The sequence below is a fragment of the Lampris incognitus genome, chromosome 18 (assembly GCF_029633865.1).
Source record: "Lampris incognitus isolate fLamInc1 chromosome 18, fLamInc1.hap2, whole genome shotgun sequence".
NCBI classification, from domain to species: domain Eukaryota; kingdom Metazoa; phylum Chordata; class Actinopteri; order Lampriformes; family Lampridae; genus Lampris; species Lampris incognitus.
Window position 1 is genome coordinate 1,018,289 of NC_079228.1, and position 22,068 is coordinate 1,040,356.

Consider the following 22,068-nt stretch of genomic DNA (forward strand, 5'->3'; position numbering starts at 1 on the left):
CTATCCAGGGTGTCTCCCCGCCTGCCGCCCAATGACTGCTGGGATAGGCTCCAGCATCCGCGCGACCCCGATTGGGATAAGCGGCTTGGATAAGGGATGGATGGACATGTGCAAATGTAAACCCCCTCGAGGTGCATGAGTAAAACAAGAGACTTGGAAGGTCTGATGAAGAAATATTTCTTCAAATTTCTAGTCTCGTGTTCAAAGTCTAATATATATTTGGAGAAACCTAAAATCTAAAATAGGTTAGAAAGGTAGTCATGGCCGAGTTCAAACTCCAGTCATGTCCAGGAGGAGGAAGTGGAGACTGAGTGAAGGGAGGTGGTGGTTGAGTTGTGGAGGTAGGTGGAGTTGGAGATTGCCTCCATACTCTTTTGGCAATTTGTAATATTTGAGAAGAAATGTGGGTGTGGTCCTCTGCCACAAATGGGAGGGGGCTTCAAAGTGGGAGGGGCCATGTCCCTTGCTAAATGACATAAATGTTCACTCTCTCAACTTCTGGATTGTGGTCTCTCCTCAGCTCCTCTTTCTTCTCTCTCATCTGCTGACTGCCACACACCTTTGCATATTTCCTCTATCTCTTTTTCTTCCCTTCTCCTTGTACTTGCACATTTTGGTTTTTCTATTAGCCACAGTAAACCTCAACGAACATGGAGGCTATCAAGAAGAAGATGCTCATGCTGAAGCTGGACAAAGAGAATGCACTGGACCAGGCTGAGCAGGCTGAGACGGACAAGAAAGCAGCTGAGGATAGGAGCAAGCAGGTGGGCACTACTCATGATGACCGCCACATGTAGGAGCATATCTGCTGTTCTTGCTCTGGTAGTGTTTTTTACATCTTTGAAAATACACAAACACTGTTCACTTTCCTGTCCTCATTATAACCACGGCCATGTGAGACTAGTTTTTCAGACGAGGGGTCTGTATGGCATCCCTTGCCATCATGTTTACGAACCTCTGGGCAAATTTGGGGAATATAAAATAATTGAGATTAAAGGACTCATAAGAAATACACGATGCTATTTGATTGTCTTATCTTAGTATATCGTGACATTATGAAAAATATAGATTAATTATTCATCATCTCTGAACTATGGAGGTTCCAGGCTATGAAAATATATACTATCACTTCTTCCACCAAGGACCTAAATTACCCGTTTTTCTTTGGAATGGCACTCTTTCAAATGATGGAAATATAATTAGAGGTAAGCATTTTTGAGAGTACATTTAAAAAAATATTGCCAGATGCTTCACAGCTCTCAGTTGCTAAACTGATTTGAAGAAGTGATCATTTATCGTGCATCTAACAATGGACTGGATGAAGGTTATGGTCAAGAATAGACTTGTGTTGTCATCCGCTGGGAGCAACTGGCTGGGACAAATGGAGCAGTGGGATCAACGTAGAGAATTCGGCTCATACCAGAGCAGGGCCGTCTACGAGCCACTCCAGCTGCTATTTCTGCTCTCAGCCGGGGCAGTTTAGTGTTCAAGGGTAAAGTGAGGTTGCAGTGATCTCTCGTTGGAGGGGATGTGGACGTAATGAGAAGTATGAAAAGCATGACAGCGTCAGAGAATACAGGTTGTCAGAATGGCATATTTATAGCCATTTGTCATTCAAAGACATTTCATCCCCCCTTCTCCCTTGCCGGTGTACATGAGTGACGAAGACAGACAGGTGCATTAGAGTACCAAATATGGTTAATTACTTTGATATTTTTGTCATTTCACTTACCTTTATTTATCCAGGTTAGTCCCACTGAGATTGAACTCTCTTTTACAAGGGAGACCTGGCCAAGAAGGGCAGCAGTACACCAGTTTCAGCACACACTCACATGAAGATGACAGAACAGCTCCAAGTGCAAAACAGCATAAAATGAAGGGAAAAACATGGAATAATGAATATTCCTTTTCTATATATCTTGAAAAACTTGTTATAGAAACCCTCAAAAACACACTGATGCGATATATTTGTGATTACTTGAAGCTGAAAAAACATTTGACGGTAAAGAGAAACAACTTTAAGGCTCGAACGATATAGACCCCCCCCTTTTTTTTCTGTACTTGGCCAATTACCCCAATCTTCCAAGCCGTCCCGGTCTCTGCTCCACCCCCTCTGCCGATCCAGGGAGGGCTGCAGACTACCACATGCCTCCTCCCATACATGTGGAGTCACCAGCCGCTTCTTTTCACCTGACAGTGAGGAGTTTCTCCAAGGGGACGTAGCGCGTGGGAGGATCACGCTATTCCCCCCAGTCCACCCCCCCCCCGAACGGGTGCCTCGACCGACCAAAGGAGGCGCTAGTGCAGCGACCAGGAAACATACCCACATCCGGTTTCCCACCCGCAGACATGGCGGGTCTGTGCACAGCTGTAGTCCACTGACTTCCGGTTTCTACTGCAACGATCATACCAGTTTCCTTTTGTTGGCGTGCGCTGTTGACAATGGCATATTTTTCGCGATGCCTGCAAGATTTGCCATGGATAAATGGCAACCATATGCACACAACTGTCCACACGCTTTCACCTGCACCTACCAGCAAACGGGCGAAAAGTTTCTACATATCAAGTTACGTCCACAATTACGAGGATGAGCGGGCGGACGGACGGGCGGGTGGACTGAATTGTGGACGTGAGTTGATATGTACAACTTAAAACTTTCCACCCGTTTGCTGGTGGACGTGAGTTGATATGTACAACTTAAAACTTTCCACCCGTTTGCTGGTGAAAATTTGTCGACAGTTGTATGCATGTCGTTGACATTTATCCATGGTAAATTTTAAGGCATCGCGAAAAATATGGCATTGTCAGTAGCACACGCCAACAAACAGGAAACTGGTGTGACTGCTGCAGTAGAAACCGGAAGTCAGTGGACTACAGCTATGTAGGAACGCCCGACCAAGCCGAAAAAAGGGTGGGGTTGTACAATTTACAAAAATGCATTTCGTATATATGACATGATTCATAAGTAAACATAAATAAATTCACAAGTAAACATAAATAAATTATTTTTAGAAAACATAACTTCAATATGTGCAATTGACATACTACATTGTTCTCAGTGTCGGTAACATGGGAATTCGAACAGGCGATCCTCGTGTTGGTAGGCAACAGAATAGACCGCCACACTACCCGAGAGGATGATATAGAGTTTTACATGTATATATTGAAGTAGAGTACTCAAAACAAATAGCTGTTCAACGTTGACAGTGTCACGCTACCTTACGTTATTTTTTTTAATTTCTCTTACATAAGAAATTTTAATAAATGGTAAAATTATAACTTCTATCATTCTAACCCAACATAATTGATTGATTACTTTTTCGCATTAGGATGAGTTGTGTTCAACAGCAGTCTGTCTTTATTTTTAGCTGTGTATTTTGTTTGTAATATAGAGCTTTGACACCAAATGTATATGCATCATGATACACCTGATGTATTTTGATATTTTTTTCCCTCTGAGTTTACTGTTAGAGTTTACTCTTGTTCAAACTAGAGAATCTTTTTTATAATTAAAATGACTATCTTTTATGTCTATTTTTACCAATGTATTATTTATTATGTATTATTGTCATCCACCAAAGGTACAAGCAAATAGGTAATGTAAATCAACACAAAAACAGAATCTGTCGCCACCCATCACCAAAAAGCCTCCACCCTCCGTCTCCCTGCAACGCAACGCAACATTGTGTTTGCATATTGTAGCCATTTATCCTTCTAAATGTTCTGCAAGTTTCAAGCAAAGTTTCCACTCTTTGCTCTCATTGCATAATCTCTTCACCTCAAGCAACTGTATAAAATAAATGTTTTGGATATTTAAGCAGTTTTAACTTTTTCCAAATTTGACATTTTTGTACAGCTGTTCTAAAATTTGCAGCTTTCAAACGTGTTAAAAATTTCAGCTCAAAGAGCATCGTGGTAGCACAACTAGTCAAGCACATACATAAACACAGCTTGAAATGTCATCCTGGGCTGGTGCGAGCAGGAGCTCACGCTCATGGTCACGCTTATGCTCTTGCTTGTGGCCACGCCCATGCTCATGCTCATGCTCTTGCTTGTGGCCACGCTTATGCTCATGCTCATGCTCCATGTCATGGTTATGATCATGCTCATGCTCCTGGTCATGGGGCATGGTCATGCTCATGGTCCTGGTCATGGTCATGCTCATGATCCTGGTCATGCTCCTGGTCATGCTCCTGGTCATGGTCATGCTCATGCTCATGGTCACGGTCGTGCTCCTGGTCAGGGTAATGCTCATGGTCATGGTCATGCTCATGGTTATGGTCATGGTCATGCTCCTGGTCATGGTCATGCTCATGATCCTGGTTATGGTCATGCTCATGCTCCTGGTCATGCTTCTGGTCATGGACATGGACATGGTCATGGTCATGCTCATGGTCATGCCCATGGTCATGGTCACGGTCATGCTCCTGGTCATGGTCATGCTCATGCTCATGGTCTTGCCAGCCAGCTGTGTTGTTATGGGGCAGCAGCACACAAGTAACAAGTGCCCGCACAAACGCTTAAATATAGTTGCAACACGTTTCTTAGTTTAATGTGGAATATTCCTAATACAACTGAGCAAGTTCCACAATCCCACCAGTAACTGCCGTGTTTTGGCTGCTAGCTACCAGCTGTACGCTCTCCATCACTGCTCTATCGGCACATATCCATGTACAGATGTTATGCCTTGCTCTAAGCAGCTGCTCTTCTAACAGGTGTTTTGCAGTATATCCCAACTTTGGAGAGGTGACTGGCTGTTTGTAAGGGGTGAGATTAAAATGCTTTAAGATTACAATTCAAATGGAAACAAGAAGGAAGCCCCGCTATACACAGACGTTTATCCTTCCAAAGTGGAGTATACACACTGTAGTATACACACTGTAGTATACACAATGTAGTATACACACTAGTGTACACAATATAATACACACAATGGTCTATAAACTGTAATATACACACTATAATGTACGCACTGTAGTATACACGCTATAGTATACACAATGTAATATACACACTGTATATATATAAAATACAAACTGTGTATTTTATATGTATAAGCTGTAATATACACACTGTAATATACGCACTGTAGTATACACGCTGTAGTATGCACAGTGTAATATACAAACTGTAGTATACACACTGTAGTATGCACACACCAATATACACACTGTAGTATATACAGCGTAATGCACGCTATAGTATACACAATGTAATATACACACTGTATATATATAAAACACAAACTGTGTATTTTATATGTATAAGCTGTAATATACACACTGTAATATACGCACTGTAGTATACACGCTGTAGTATGCACAGTGTAATATACAAACTGTAGTATACACACTGTAGTATGCACACACCAATATACACACTGTAGTATACACAGCGTAATATACACTGTAGTATACGCAATGTAGTATACAAGCTGTAGTATACACAATGTAATATATAAACTGTACTGTAGTATACACTGTAGTATTCAGACTGCAGTATACACACTAGTATACACACTGTGGTATATAAACTGTAGTATACACACTATAGTGTAAGCACTCTAGTATACACGCTGTAGTATACACAATGTAATATACACACTGTATATATATATATATATTTAAACCGCAGTATACGCAGTATACACTGTAGTATGCGCACTGTAGTATACACGCTGTAATATGCCCACTGTAGTATACACACACCAATATACACACTAGTATATACACTGTAATATGCCCACTGTAGTATACACACACCAATATACACACTGTAGTATACACAGCTTAATATACACACTGTAGTATACACACTGCAGTATACACACTGTAGTATACATACTGCAGTATACACATTGTAGTATACACACTATAATATACACACTGTAGTATACACACTGCAGCATACACACTAGTATACACACTATAATATACACACTGTGGTATACACACTATAATATACACACTGCAGTATACACACTGTAGTACACATACTGCAGTATATACATTTTAGTATACAAACCGTAGTAAACATGCTGTAGTATACACACTGTCGTATAGATACTGCAGTATACACACTGCAGTATAAAACACTGTAGTATAGATACACTGTAGTATACACACTGCAGTATACACATTGTAGTATACACACTGCAGTATACACACTGTAGTATACATACTGTAGTATATACACTGTCGTATAGATATTGCAGTATACACACTACAGTATACACACTGTAGTATAAATATACTGTATTACACACACTGTAGTATCTGCAGTATAGATACACTGCAGGATACACACTGTAGTATGCATGCTGTAGTGTACAAACAGTAGTATAGATACACTGTAGTATACACACTGTAGTATAGATACTGCAGTATACACACTGCAGTAAACGGTGGCATCAGAAAGTATTCGCCCCCTTACCATCCATTATTTTTTGATTTGCTGTGCCGAAGACACAGGTTAATAAAGGCAAAATCAAATTAAAATAAATCTCAAAGGGATTTTTCTACTGCAATAGAAATCATTCTCTATAAGGCCAAAATGACATCAAGTTTTTAGATGGCTTCAGAATTCTTCATCCATCATCCATCCATCCATCCATTATCTGAACCGCTTATCCTGCTTTCAGGGTCGCGGGGATGCTGGAGCCTATCCCAGCAGTCATTGGGCGACAGGCGGGGGGCGACACCCTGGACAGGCTGCCAGACCATCACAGGGCGCCCACACACACACACACACACACACACACACACACACACTCACACACAAACACACACCCATTCATACCGAGGGAAAATTTAATACGGGTGATTCACATGCCCTACATGTCTTTGGACTGTGGGAGGAAACCCACGCAGACACGGGGAGAACATGCAAACTCCACACAGAGGACGACCCGGGACGACCCCCAAGGTTGGAATACCCCGGGGCTCGAACCCAGGACCTTACTGTAAGACGACCGCGCTAACCAATGCGCCACCGTGCCGCCGGCTTCAGAATTATATTTAAAATAAAAACCAGAAAATTACTTAATTGATAATTACTCAGGGCGGCAAGGCGCCTTATAAAATTCCTCTCTTCATAAAACTCCTCTCTTCACAAAACTCCTCTCTACGCAAGAGTCCACTCTTCGCAAAACTCCTCTCTTCGCAAAACCCCTCTCTTCGCAAAACTCCCCTCTTCGAGAAACCCCTCTCTTCAAAAAACCACTCTCTTCACAAAACCCCTCTCTTCACAAAACTTCTCTCTTCATAAAACTCCTTCTCTTCACAAAACTCCTCTCTTCACAAAACCCCACTCTTCACAAAATTCCTCTCTTCATAAAACCCCACTCTTCGCAAAACTCCTCTCTTCACAAAACTCCACTCTTCGCAAAACTCCTCTCTTCGCAAAACCCCTCTCTTCGCAAAACTCCATTCTTCGCAAAACTCCTCTCTTCACAAAACTCCACTCTTCGCAAAATTCTCTTCGCAAAACTCCTCTCTTCGCAAAACCCCTCTCATCGCAAAACTCCATTCTTCGCAAAACTCCTCTCTTCGCAAAACCCCTTTCTTCGCAAAACTCCTCTCTTCATAAAACTCCTCTCTTCATAAAACTCCTCTCTTCAAAAAACCCCTCTATTCACAAAACCCCTCTCTTCACAAAACTCCTCTCTTCACGAAACTCCTCTCTTCATAAAACCCCTCTCTTCACAAAACCCCTCTCTTCACAAAACTCCTCTCTTCACGAAACTCCTCTCTTCATAAAACACCTCTCTTCACAAAACTCCTCTCTTCACAAAACTCCTCTCTTCACAAAACCCCTCTCTTCGCAAAACTCGTCTCTTCGCAAAACTCCTCTCTTCACAACACCCCTCTCTTCACAAAAACCCTCTCTTCACAAAACCCCTCTTTACAAAACTCCTCTCTTCATAAAACTCCTCTCTTCACAAAACTCCTCTCTTCACAAAACTCTCCTCTTCGCGAAACTCCTCTCTTCGCAAAACCCCTCTTCAAAAAACTCCTCTCTTCACAAAACCCCTCTCTTCACAAAACCCCTCTTTACAAAACTCCTCTCTTCATAAAACCTCTCTCTTCACAAAACCCCTCTCTTCACAAAACTCGTCTCTTCGCAAAACTCCTCTTTTCACAAAACCCCTCTCTTCACAAAACTCCTCTCTTCATGAAACTCCTCTCTTCACAAAACCCCTCTCTTCACAAAACTCCTCTCTTCACAAAACCCCTCTCTTCACAAAACCCCTCTTTACAAAACTACTCTCTTCATAAAACTCGTCTCTTCGCAAAACCTCTCTCTTCACAAAACCCCTCTCTTCACAAAACTCGTCTCTTCGCAAAACTCCTCTTTTCACAAAACCCCTCTCTTCACAAAACTCCTCTCTTCATGAAACTCCTCTCTTCATAAAACTCCTCTCTTCACAAAACTCCTCTCTTCACAAAACTCCTCTCTTCACAAAACTCGTCTCTTCGCAAAACTCCTCTCTTCACAACACCCCTCTCTTCACAAAACCCCTCTCTTTACAAAACTCCTCTCTTCATAAAACTCCTCTCTTCACAAAACTCGCCTCTTCGCAAAACTCCTCTCTTCGCAAAACCCCTCTCTTCACAAAACTCGTCTCATCGCAAAACTCCTCTCTTCGCGCTGGCCTCTCCCAGCGAACCTCCTCCCCCTTCCCTCTCTGTGTTGTTATCGCCCGTGTTTTATTGTCACACTTTATTTGAAGGGGTGCGCATGAGACCGACACGACGCTGTCATAACCATGGCATGACAGCTGTCATGAACATGGAGTCTTTATGAATGTTCATGCCTGTTGTCATTAAGCGTCATGTGGTGAGTTATGTCATTTATAATGCAAAGCTGACCTTGTCTGACATCTCTGCTGTAACAGCCAGGTAACCAAGCCGCCAGACTTGATAGATTTCACGCGTCTGTAGCTCAAACACTGTGTTAACTTTGCATTAAAAGCGTTGCAGCACAGTGGAGAGAGACAAATGGGAAACAGTGCAAAAAGAGCAGGGGAAAGTGCAGCACAGCTCCTGAGCTGGACTCGGACTCAGACACTGATAAGATCTGAGCCCATGTGGCATGTACTCTACCGCCTGAGTTACTGGGGGGCGGCGAAGAAATCTAGATACTGTTCCATGTGTTCAGAGGGAAATGCACCATGTATCACCTTCATCTGGCAACACGGTATTATCCCATGGTGTCATATTTTTACCCCATTGACTAAACGGTGACATATGATACAGAAGGCGCCCTTCAGCGTCTGTACAGGGATGTGGCAGGTGTTCCATAGACTTGGATTTGAAACTTTCACTCTGACTTTTATAATTTATTACATATAGACTTGGTTAGGTTGTGGTTGTGGTTAGGAAGTAGTTAACCTGCTAAGTCTGGATATTACCAAATGTATTTTTGTTTGTTGTAAAATAATCAAAAATTATTTATTTAAATTAATATAGACTTAATAGGCAAGTCAGTGGCAATCCGTAATAAATGACAGTATTGAACAGCCTCCTGACCAATTGATTCTAACGTTGTGTGCCCGGCCTCCCTGTTAGCATGAAGACGAGCTACTGCAGATGCAGAAGAAACTGAAGGGAACAGAGGATGAACTGGATAAGTACTCCGAGGCCCTGAAAGATGCCCAGGAAAAGCTGGAAGTGGCCGACAAGAAAGCTGCTGATGTGAGTATTACTCATCAGGCGGCCAAGACATGAGATTATGGGCCGTGGGAAAAACTTGTCAGGAATACAACAGTCATGTTTAACTGGAGGGTGTGTGCACAATTTGAGATACATTTTATGCATGTATTTATTTATTTACTTACCTTTTGTTGTTTTGTTTAATCTTCGATCATCTTGTATCAGGAAAAATACTATCACACTTGGCATTTGTTTACTACTTACCATCTTGTTTAACAAATTTAAATATTGAGATTTATTTAAATCTTATAAATAATACCTTGTGGTGGTGGATATCACAATATTCATCAAAATATTCATCAAAACAGTCGTTATTCCCCACACCCAACTACAATATTAAAAAGACCACACTTTCTCCATTTACTGGGCTGCAGCTGTTGAGAGCTTCAAAATCCTTATTTGGCTGTGATGTCAGCCAGTCCAGCATTCACAGTTTAAATCAGTCCCTTGTAATTTAAGGAATCTATTGCTATACACTCACTAAGCAACTGGGCTTTGACTGTGGTCAAACTCTACTATTTGGAGTAAGCTGATTTGGTACTTTCATTTCATGTATTGGGCCTCTACAAGGCTTTCTGAAACTAGGCCTGTGCCAAGGCTGAGCCCTTTGGAGGCCCAATATATGAAACGAAGGTTTGTTTGTATGTATGTATGTATGTAGCATCCCCCCCCCGGAAACTGTCAATGGTGTTGATAAAAGTGCTCAACAAATGAGGAGCAGAATATCAAGATAGATGTAGGAAAAAAACTTTTAATGTATAGCAGTACAAGCTTGTTTCGTGTGTTGCACACTCATCAGCTGCCAATGTAATTTCAACAAAGAACACACAGTTTATGTTGCCCCGTCTCATGCCCCTAATTTTGGTGGACAGCAAGAAAACATTTGAACTATTACAGCCGATGGGGTAGGTAATTACGATGCACAGCAACCAATGTTTGGGTAGAAAACATTACAACCAATGGGGTAAAGGGATGGGGCTTGTTTTGAAAAAGCATTTAAAGAGCCAGGGCACTGTTGAAATAGCATACATTTGAAATATAACAAGGTAATGTCAAATGGGGTAATTTATGTAAATCATATAGTGGTGTGGTGTTGGGACACAGTTTGAAGGGCAGGCAGTTAAAGTATAAAAATACAACATCTAATAAATGTCACATGTGTATCATGTAAATGGGGGGATAATAAAGACATTATTTTACTTGTAGTTACAAAGCAGATATTTTTTCCTGTGTCTACAGCTGGTGGCCAATTCATTTATATTGTTCAAGGTGGACATATCAGGCTTGCAAATAATAAACTACTTCTCGGCCAAGCATAGGTTAAATCTTTTGCTGTTAATTGACTATGCATTGCTCTTCGTGAGGATTTTCCATGAAATAGAGTAACTGATATTCTTGTCTATCAATGACCAAATGTGTCAGCTAAAGGCCGTTGCATTTCTTGCATGTTCATTCCTGAAGCTACTCCTATGGGCATTAAACCTAATTTTAAAAGGGCCCTCTGTTAATCCAATGTAAGTGTCCACATTGTAGTTGTCTTCTCTTGGCACCTATGCCTGGTAGATGACTCCCTCTGTCATGCATTTTCCTTCAAGAGGGGATGATGACTTAGCACGGCAGTTGCAGTTGGAGGTGTTTGGTTGTGTTGAGGGGGTCTGTGCCTTGGTCATGATGCTTGTGAACAGATAAGGGCCCTCCCCAAATTGTTCCCACAAAGTTAGAAGCAGTCCAAAATGTGTTGTATCCTGAAGCATTAAGAATTCCCTTCACTGGAACTAAAGGGCCTAGTCCAACTCCTGAAAAACAACCCCATACCATTATCCACCAAACTTTACAGCTGGCACAATGCAGCCAGGCAGATAACGTTCTCCTGGTATGCATCAAATCCAGACTCGTCCATCAGACTGCCAGACAGGGAAACATGATTCATCACTCCACAGAACACGTTTCCACTGCTCCAGAGTCCAGTGGCAGCGTGCTTTACACCACTCCATCCAACGCTTGGCATTGTGCTTGATGATGTAAGGCTTGCATGCAGCTGTTCGGTCATGGAAACCCATTCCATGAAGCTCCAGGTGCACAGTTTTTGTGCTAATGTTAATGCCAGAGGAAGTTTGGAACTCTACAGTTATTGAGTCAACAGAGCGCTGGCGACTTTTACGCACTATGCTGCGCCTCAGCACTCATTGACCCCGTTGTGTGACTTTACGTGGTCTGCCACTTCGTGGCTGAGTTGCTATTGTTCCTAAACGCTTCCACTTTTCAATAATACCACTTACAGTTGACCGTGGAATATCTAGCAGGAAATAAATTTCATGAACTGACTTATTGCAAAGGTGGCACCCTATGACAGTACCACGCTTGAATTGACTGAGCTCTTCAGAACGACCCATTCTTTCACAAATGTTTGTAAATGCAGACTGTATGGCTAGCTGCTTGATTTTATACATCTGTGGCAATGGGTCTGAATGAAACACCTGAATTCAATGATTAAGAGGTGTGTCCCAATACTTTTGTCCATATAGTGTTGGTCTGTAGCTACTGCAGAGTAGAGGGTCTTTGTATTTTTTAACCAGCAGGGAGATTGAGGCCTCTAATAGGGTAGGTGGCAGGCGGCCGTTTTCGAATGTTTCATTATACATCTTTTGTAAGACTGGTGCCAAAGGAGTGATAAATGTCTTTAAAAAGTCAGTGCGGAACCCGTCAGGCTTGGAAGATTTCAGGAATCAGGAACACTTTGTCATTTCACTTCATGCGCTTGTGTACATGAAGTGAAACGAAATGCCATTTTCCCCAGCCCACAGCAGTACAACACAAAGAGAAAAACAAATCCAAAAACTACAAGAACACACAGATCCTAACTAACACATATATCAAAACTAAACCAAAAAAATAAAACAAATCACTAGCCAAGGGAACGAACGCCAGCCAGGATGAATGTCAGAACCGCCGGTCTGCATGGGCTAGCAGTTAGCTTAGCCCGCCCCGCTTCCGCGTCCTGTCAGACCGCCCTCGGCGTTTCCTGCTCGGTCGCAGCTCCAGGCAGGGGCCGTTGTCCCACTGGACGACGCAGACCAAGCTCTCCCAGCCGATCCAGCGCTAGCTGTTCCAGCCAGACACCCTTGATACAACTCACCGGACTCATCACGACGACATCAAAAGACCACAGTTAACGCCAGATGAGGCTGTCGCCAGACTGCCCTTGGTGTTATTGGAACTGGCGGTCTGCATGGGCTAGCAGTTAGCTTAGCCTGCCCCGCTCTCCCAGTCAATCCAGCGCCAGCTCTCCCAGCCATCAAACAAAAACAAAACTTAGATGCAGACGTGGGCAAAGACACTGCTGGACCATACTGGGTGAGGCCGCCGCAAATGTGAATTCGCGCCGCCATCTTCCAACACCGGCACTGCGTGAGGCCGCTGCAAACGCGAATTCGCGCAACCATCTTCCCACACCGGAAGCGGTATTTGCCAGATTATAATAAATTGATTGCCTCATGTATTTCATTTAAAGATATAGGGTTGCCCAGTGTTCTAACTATCCATCCATCCATCCATCCATCCATCCATCCATCCAAGCCGCTTATCCGAATTCGGGTTGCAGAGATGCTAAAACCTATCTCGGCAGTCATTGCGCGGCAGGCGGGGACAAGCCGCCAGGCCATTGTCATTAATTTTCGGAAATTTCATCCAGTCAAGAGGCTGGTCCCCCTCCTCAGAAATCGGGGGGGAGGTCAGAGGTGTATATCTCAGAATAAAATGCAGCAAACGTGTCACTGATTTTAACTGGATCTGAGAAAACCTCTCCTGCAGGATATTGAATTACTGGGATTCATCTTGAGGCCACGGCGGCTCTGGCTTGAAGGGCCAAGATTTTCTCAGCCTCGTCGCCCATTTCAAAGAAGCGGTGCTTAGATTTAAGCAGTTGAAGTTCTGCTTTATGTGTAGTTAGGAGTTCACGTTCAGAATGGAGCTGTAAACGTTTGTTTTTTTATGTAGTTCACAGTCGGGGGAAACAGCACATTGACTGCCCAGATGGTGAAGATCCCGAAGTAATCTCCATCGACCTGGCCTTATCAGCGTTCTTCATTTTCAAGCTATATGAAATGGATTGGCCCCGTATATAGGCTTCGAAGGTTTCCCAAAGAGTTCCCCTTGTGACATCGATTGTGTCACTGGTCTCAAAAAAGAGCGTAATTCGCGAATGTATAAACTTTCTAAATGAGTCCTCGGCCAGTAAAGAGAAAGTGAAACGCCATTGCTTGAGGGAAGGGGTGGGAGGGTTGAGACTAATGTCGATAGAAACAGAGGTATGGTCCAAAATGGCAATGCTATGATATTGTAACGGTCATGAATAAGTAGACTCGCTAGCCCTTGGCTAACAGGTTGGACACTTTAGTCGACTGGTTAACGTTGTCGCCCGTGGTGTGGGAGGTCCGGGTTCGCGTCCTGCATGCTGCGGCGGTTCCTGGTCCACCGAATTCGCTACAATATTTACAGGTGGTTATTTTCTAAATTAATCTGCTGTCTACTAAAAAGAAATCTATTCGTGAGCATGAGTGATGGACATGGAAGAGAAAAAAAAGCCTTACTTGACGGGAATTTGGCTCTCCATGGGTCAGACAGCCCTAAACTTTTGACGTACGTGTCTAGTACCTTTGCTGAATTAGCTAGCATGTAAGGTTCTCTGACAATCTGTCGAGACTGGCATTCTGGACCAAACTGAAATCACCCCCTATGCTGGCTGTCAATATTAGGAAGAAGTATGAAAAACCTGGAGATGAACTAAGTATCGTCCCAGTTGGGCACGTACGCGCTTGCTTGTAAAAGAGGGATGTCCCTTAGTCTCCCAGAGAGATAACGTAGTGTAACGGGGGCAGTCCTATGCTGTTCTATGCTGGTCAGCCTGCTGCATGCCCGTCACTTCCATCATCAGCTCTGCGTTGTGTTCTATTTTCGGTGGGGTCCCAGATGTTGTGGGGGGCCCTCAGTCTCTCATCATCATCATCATCATCATGATCAAGGAAGGAGCGGGGACACACAGGACTCTATTTGGCCTACCTTGCCATTTATTTTGGTTTCAAACCCTTCGACAACCGTCCAGTCCTCCAGCGGGAGCGGTGTTTCTTACGGACGTGGGGGTCGAAGTTCAACCACTGCCCGGACTCCACTCGTGTGCGTTAGAAGTAGAAACCGTCCACGGGACTCCGATGTAAGAAAGGATAAACAAGTATTTTATCCTACAGCTTGCAGTATCTTCTTACAGGGATACTCAAGGTTACGTTCTCCTCAACCAGCAAAACTGTCCCACGGTAAGAAACACGTGTGGCTCGGCTCGATTGCTGCTTGAGACTCCTCCCACAAAACAAAATGGCCTCTCCCGCGTTCCCTCTTCCGTGTACCCACAAGACCTCTCTCTTAAAGCGACAGTACATGTATATGACGGTCGTTGGAAAACATACATAAAAGTAAATAATGACATAAAATAAAATGTAGTAAACACAAATAACAGCACACAGACAGGATTTGGTGATATTTCATACTCAAACAAAATAAAATAAAAACATTAATTTTAACCTGGTTACATTCACCCCTCCTGAAATTCACCAACATCCTGACAGCAGGATAAAAAGAGAAAGAGGAAAGGAAAAGCCCATCACTGACTACTGGCACAAGTGAAAAGAAGGACCTAGTCCTCCAGTCAACTTAGGAGCTACCTCGGTTACGAGGTCCAGAAAATAATGAGGTTGATCAAGTCTCAGAATTCCCTTAGATCAATGTGACGCCTGATACGCCACACCATGCACTTGGCCCAAAACAACCCTGTCTGATAGACACCTAATAACTCACATTAAACTAGTTTGAATGACTCCAACCTCCATCAAAGTTCAAACCCTCACACTCCGTAGAAATGGCATCTGAGCCATAGATTCTATTAACCTGTTCACTGACCTCACCACCCTCCCTGTGCGTGTCCTAACCCGACCATCGCTCTCTACTTGTGTGCGTGAGACAGTGCGAGCTGCAACATCTGTATCGAGTGAGGGTGGTGCCCCTGTGTGCGAATCAGTGTGAGATATAACACCTACATCGAGTGAGTGTGATGCCTCTATGTGTGGTGCATGTGTGTTGTGTGGTGCGTGTGTGTTGGGTGGAGACTGAGCAGTGGCCCCCACAGGACTGACTACCAGACTAGACGGAATGAACTCTTCCGCTTCTGCCCACTCAGATCTAGGTGAGTCTCCAAGTGATGAGACTGCTAGCCCCACTGCATCCCCTGAGACCGTCAGGCCATCTGCACTGTCCTCCTCATCGGACCCTGCGCAGTCAAGCAACTGACTGGTTGTACTGGACTCCTCACCCTGATCTAACTCAGGAAGGGGCAAGAAGTTGACCTCCAACAAACGGTTCCTGTGCACCACTCTGGTGTGCCCCTCTGCATCCTGAATCTTGTAGACGTGGATATTGGGGTTGACACCGACAACCGTGTACACTCCGTTCTCCCATTTGTCAGCCAACTTTCTCTTCCCTCGCTCACTCTGGTTCGCAACCAAAACACGATCCCCGACAGACAGGACAGTGCCCTTGGCGTGTCTGTTGTACTGTCGCGCCTGATGCTGCTGCTCAGCCGTGGAGTGCTTCTGAGCGATCTCCATTGCACTCCTTAGACAGGAAAGCAGAGACTGAGCATAAGAGTCATAGTCAACAACGTGAGGATCATGCAAAACCTGCCTGAACATAACATCCACCGGCAGTCTTGGGACACGCCCATACATCAGGAAGAAAGGTGCATAACCCGTGGTCTCGTGAACAGTGGCATTGTACGCGAGCGTGAGAGAATGGATCTGCTGAGGCCACTGTTGCTTCTGCTGAAGCGGAAGGGAACGGAGCATATTCCCCATCGTGCGATTAAAACGCTCTGTCCCGCCATTACCCATAGGATGGTAGGCCGTCGTGTGGGACTTCGCTACACCCGCCAACTTGAGAAGCTCTGCAATCAGGTTGCTCTCAAAGTTTGTGCCCTGGTCAGAATGTATTCTTTCCGGAAACCCGTAAACACAGAATACATGATCCCAGAGTTTCTTGGCGACCTGCTTCGCTGTCTGATTGGTGCAGGGGAACGCGTGAGCAAGCTTAGTGAAGTGGTCAGTAACCACTAAGACATCGACTGACCGCTGCTTACTGTCCTCAGCGGACCAGAAATCCATACACACAAGCTGCATCGGTGCGGAAGTTTTAATGCTCTCCAGGGGCGCGCAAGCAGCTGGCTCTGGGGTCTTCCCAAACACACATCTCCGACAGCATCTGACATATGCTCTGATATCCCTCTCCATGTCAGGCCAATAAAAACGCTGCCTTGCAAGAGAGAGAGTACGGTCCTGGCCCTGATGACCAGCGTGATCGTGGATACCAGACAGTGCCTTGTCTTTCAGACTCAGAGGTAAAACATACTGAGACCTCCTCTGCTTGGACACTAGGTCCTTTGTCACCCTGTACAAGACACCATCATTGACTTCCAACTTCTCCCACTGTTTCAACAGCCTGAGGACCTTCTGGTCAGCACCATGCCTCTCACGCCTCGATGGCCGCTTCCGAACAGCGACAAAGGGCAACACCTTGGAGATGCAGGGGTCCTGCTCCTGACTCAACCTGAGCTCCTCGGTGGATAACATTGGCAGTGTATCCTGACCACCCGACAGATGCTGAACGTGCTGGACCAAACTGAGTGCTGTGAATACTGATGCATCAGGCCAGTCACATTTGGCTTGACAAAAAGCCCTGACCTCAGCTGCATCACAAGCAAACCCAGATCGCGCACTACTCAGTGTTTGGGACTGGCAACTGAGTCTGAAAACATCCTGCACAGAGTCCCCCTCAACCCCGTCGGCTTCCTGAACAAGGGCCGGGTAGGGCTCCCTAAGTAGCCTCTGACTGACGGGCTTGGAAAAAGGGTCGCGACTCAATGCATCCGCCACCACGTTTTTCTTCCCTGGCAGGTGTTTGAGATCGAAGGTGTAAGATGCCAACTTAGACACCCAGCGGATCTCACACGCGTCAAGCTTCGGCTTCGTTAGGAGATAAGTCAGCGGATTATTATCTGTCCAAACGGTGAAGCTTTGACCCTTCAGCCAGTGGCTGAACTTTTCACAAACACTCCACTTCAGCGCCATGAACTCCAGTCTATGAGCTGGATACTTCCGCTGTGAGGCACTGAGGGACTTGCTTGCAAAACCAACAGGTCTGGCCTTGGACTCTCCTCGGGGTACTTGAGACAGCACCGCGCCGAGTCCGTCCAAAGACGCATCGACCGACAAAATGAAAGGCACCTCAAAGTCTGGATGGGCAAGCACCACACACTCCAGTAACATCGTCTTCAACAGATCAAATGCTTCCCCACATTCCACCATCCAGTCTGCGGAGGTAAGCTTACGGAAGCTGCCATGGGGCTTCTTATCCTTAGCCGACCTCCCCCTCCTCTTTTGTCCAGCTGTAAGGGCGAACAGGGGCTTAGCCACGGAGGAGCAGTTCGGGAGGAAATGCTGGTAGTAAAATACCATACCAAGGAAAGATTTGATCCTACGAACAGAAGGCGTGCACCCATCACCTTCCATGAGATCCTGCACTGCCATGTTGGAGATGACCTCTGCTTTGGAGGGATCGACAGACACACCTCCGCCATCAACCACGTGGCCCAAAAACCGCACCCGCTTCTGCAGCAGATGACACTTCTTCGGAGCCAGTTTCAAGTTGTTCTCCCTCAACCTCTGAAACACAGTGCGGAGCCTCGACAGAGCCTCAACCTCTGACGGCGCGAAGACAAGAAGATCATCAAGATAGCACAAAAGCTTCGTGAAGTTCAGATCCCCAAAGATCCCAATCATCATTCTCATGAAGGCTGCAGGGCTATTACAAAGGCCCTGTGGCATGCGATTGTATTCATGCAACCCAAGGGGAGTCGTGAAAGCAGTGTACCTCTTGTCATCTTCATGCATTGGGATGTTGAAGAAGCCAGAGGTGAGGTCCATCGTACTAAAGAGGCAGTTACCACCCAGCGCGGCAAGACAGTCCGACTGGTGTGGCAAGGGATGAGCGTCTTTCAAGGTCCGAGCATTCAGCCATCTGAAATCAGTGCAGATCCGAAGCCCGCCATCCTTCTTCCATACCATAACCAGCGGTGAAGCGTATGCGCTCGAGGACTTCCGGATAATCCCTTTCTCCTCCATATCAGTGAGAACTTGTCTCAACTTCTGATAGTGGGCTGGGGGAACCCTCCTGTAGGGCAAGCGAAAGGGGCGCTCATCCACCAGATGGATGCGATGTGTGTATCCTGTGACCTCACCACAGTCCAGAGAGTCCCTGGAGAAGATGTCATGGTACTCGGTGAGCAGCTGAGTGAGCTGGGACTTGCATGCCTCACTAACCTGACAGGAGCTGAGGTCAATGTCACTGAGTCCGAGCTCTGACAAACTCCTAGCCGGCTGGACAGGGGGACAGGCACTATCTGTGGCGTTGGACTCAGGCCTCCCTGCAACTGATTGCAGTCCCTGGAAAACATTAAAGTCCTCAATCGCCAAGCATGGAAACACATCAGCCAACTTGCAGTTCCTTTTCAGTGTGATGGCTTTGTCAGATGGATTGACAACAGTCATGGGTACCCACCTATCACCCCAGAGCGGTGTGACAAGTCGACCTACGAGGACACTGCGTGGCATGGCCTTGGAGTCTGTCGGCTCCACAACAACAGTGCTTCCAGCTGACATAGGCACCTTAGCAGGAAGTCTGCCCCAGACTAAGTGCTCGTGCCTCGGTAAGAGTGTCACGGCCTGGGTGAGCTTAACAGTACCTATCTTCTCAGGAACTGCACCACCCCTCCAGCGCTCTACATTCGTGAACATGGACAAGAACTGTTCAACGTCAGGACTAGACGGATGTTCCTGTCTGGACGCGATGTCCCAGTACTCAGTACCACTCTTGAGTACATGGGCCACATGTTTAATGACGTTTGTGCCGACTATCAGATCATCATGCTGACCGGGCACGACCAGAGTGGGTATGACAAAGGAAACACCATAAAGCTGCATGTTGAGGTCATAAAAACCATCAGGCCTAGTCTCCAGACCACCGCAGCCAATCAAGACAATGTTCTCTTCAGGCTGCTGCTTCTCAGGTAAAACACCCCCAGAGCGGAGCTTCTCTACTGCATTTTCACTGATACTGCATGACATAGAGCCAGTATCCAACATGCCATTAAGCTGCACACTCTGGTTGATAAGAACAGGAGCATAGAACAAGTCACTGAAAGCCTGAATCCTCTGTGTCGCCTGAATGACCATACGCGAACCCTGAGGTGCTTTGGCACACTTGTCTTCATACAAGTGAGCCAGGTCGGAGACATCAGTGAGGGATACATCTACATTACCCACACCATCCCTCTCTAGGTGTGGGTTTAGTAGTTTAACGGACGAGACTGACGACTAGCTCTTCCACCAGGCTGAGAACGGAGCTGGTTGGGCGGCTGAGGGTGAGGACAGTCCCTCTTCCAATGACCAGGAGACAAACAGTTTATACATCGGTTCTCCCGGCTGCAGTGGGAAAATGTGGAGTGATCCGGAGACTTACAAACCCTGCACAACCGCTGCGGTGCGTCTGGCACACGCCCTGCGGCGCTAGCTGGCGGTTGAGTCCGCGTCGGTGTCTGGACCGCAGCGCTAACTAGAACCTGAGTCTGCATTGTGACCAAACGGTCTAGCAAGCTCACCAAACTCCTCATATAGTCATCACCGCCAAAGACAGGTGCGGGAGACGGTGTAGGACACCTTGCACAAAATGGTGTAGATGACGCATGAGCCGGGACGGGAGATGGCACCACCGGCACGGTCGTGTTCAAGTCGGGAGCCACGTCGACTACAGGGACATGAACCTGTGAATGGAACCTACGCTCTACCGCGCCTGCTTCACGTTGTCCACCTGCAGCAACACGGTACTTCCTCTCCAGCATGTGCTCATCAAGCCTCTCTTGGATCTCGCTAGCAGACCATTTCCCTGCGGACTTGAACTTAAAAACATTGGCAAGAGACTGATCTGGACAGTGTTTGATAAACATCATGCTTACCGCATGGCTTGGCTCTTCAATACTACGGCCTTGCCGCTTCAAGCATTCGTCAGCCACCTCCACTGTCTTATTAAGCCTAATCCAATACTCCATAGCGTCCTCACCTGGCTTGGGCAGCGTACTGTGAAAGTCCGCCAGGGGCATGCTCGAGTATGTGAAGTCACTAAAGTGTTGCTTCAGTACATCAAAAATAATGTGGGGGTTCGCTATGTGGTCGACAGATGTGTTGCGCAGCTTTATCCTCACCACGTCCCTTGCTTTCCCCATAAGCTTAGCTAGAATCTCATGTGACTGCTCACTAACTGGAATGGCTCGCTTCCTCAAATACAAAGTCATAAGGCTCTCCCACTCATGAACTGTAAACTTATCAGAGCTGTCGCCCCTGAAAATAGGAGGCTCCCTAGCGTCTGTCTGCATTACTACTCTAACACTAGGAGCTGTCTCCAAACGCTGTTCAGCAGACCTAGCACTGTCTGTGTGTGTGTTTCTAAGCACTTGTGTTTCCTGCAGCTTAGCAGTGATTGACTCTCCTATCTTCTCTGCTAACCGAGTAATGAGCATGGCTAACTCACCCACTGGCTGCTCGCTGTTACCTAGCACAGCCCCTTCGCTGATACCTGGCCTGGCCCGTTCTACGTAGCGTGTGGAGGTGAACTGAGGAGTGCCAAATGTGGTCGGGTCTCTAGGTCCTGGTGCTCTGGTGTCTGGTTCCCCGCCCTCTAAGAGCTGCCCGAAACTCCTACCTACACCTAGCCGTAAACCCCCACCCACATCTAACTGGTACCCCCTCTCCATAGCACACTGGCGATCCAAAAGATCCTGATCAGCAATGTTACCCCCACCTACGTACGAACCACCCTCTGCCATGTTCCTACCTCTAACACTCAGATAAAATAAAAAATAAAATAAAAAAGTGAAAAGCTCAATTCATTTAAATAATTGAATCTAGAAATCACTAAGAGATTGAAACAATCACACACAATCAACAAATTCACCAATAGATTAATCACATATGCACATATCCAGTAGTTTAGATCAATAGATTATTCACACGAGTCCTTCAATCACATCAACATTAACCTTTTTTTCCTTTTTTTTTCGTGTGTTTTTCTTCCTTCAGTATATACAAATGTCCTGTTCACAAGCCCAGTCCATGGTAACCACAGCTATGACTGTCCAGTGTCCACACAGCTCAACTCCAGTCCACTGTAACATGAGTGTACAGTCTGTAGAAATACCTGAGGA

The 22,068-nt window shown here is 45.6% G+C and overlaps 1 protein-coding gene across 1 annotated transcript in view; it reads left to right on the forward strand.

The window, feature by feature from the left end:
* The first annotated feature begins 640 nt into the window (after positions 1-640).
* The window catches only part of tpm3 (tropomyosin 3), a 142,744-nt gene continuing 121,316 nt past the window's right edge, over positions 641-22,068 (forward strand). The window contains exons 1-2 of the mRNA XM_056298752.1: positions 641-764; positions 9,570-9,695. Coding sequence (XP_056154727.1) covers positions 651-764; positions 9,570-9,695 — 240 coding nt within the window. The 5' untranslated portion in view covers positions 641-650. The remainder of the gene's footprint in view (positions 765-9,569; positions 9,696-22,068) is intronic.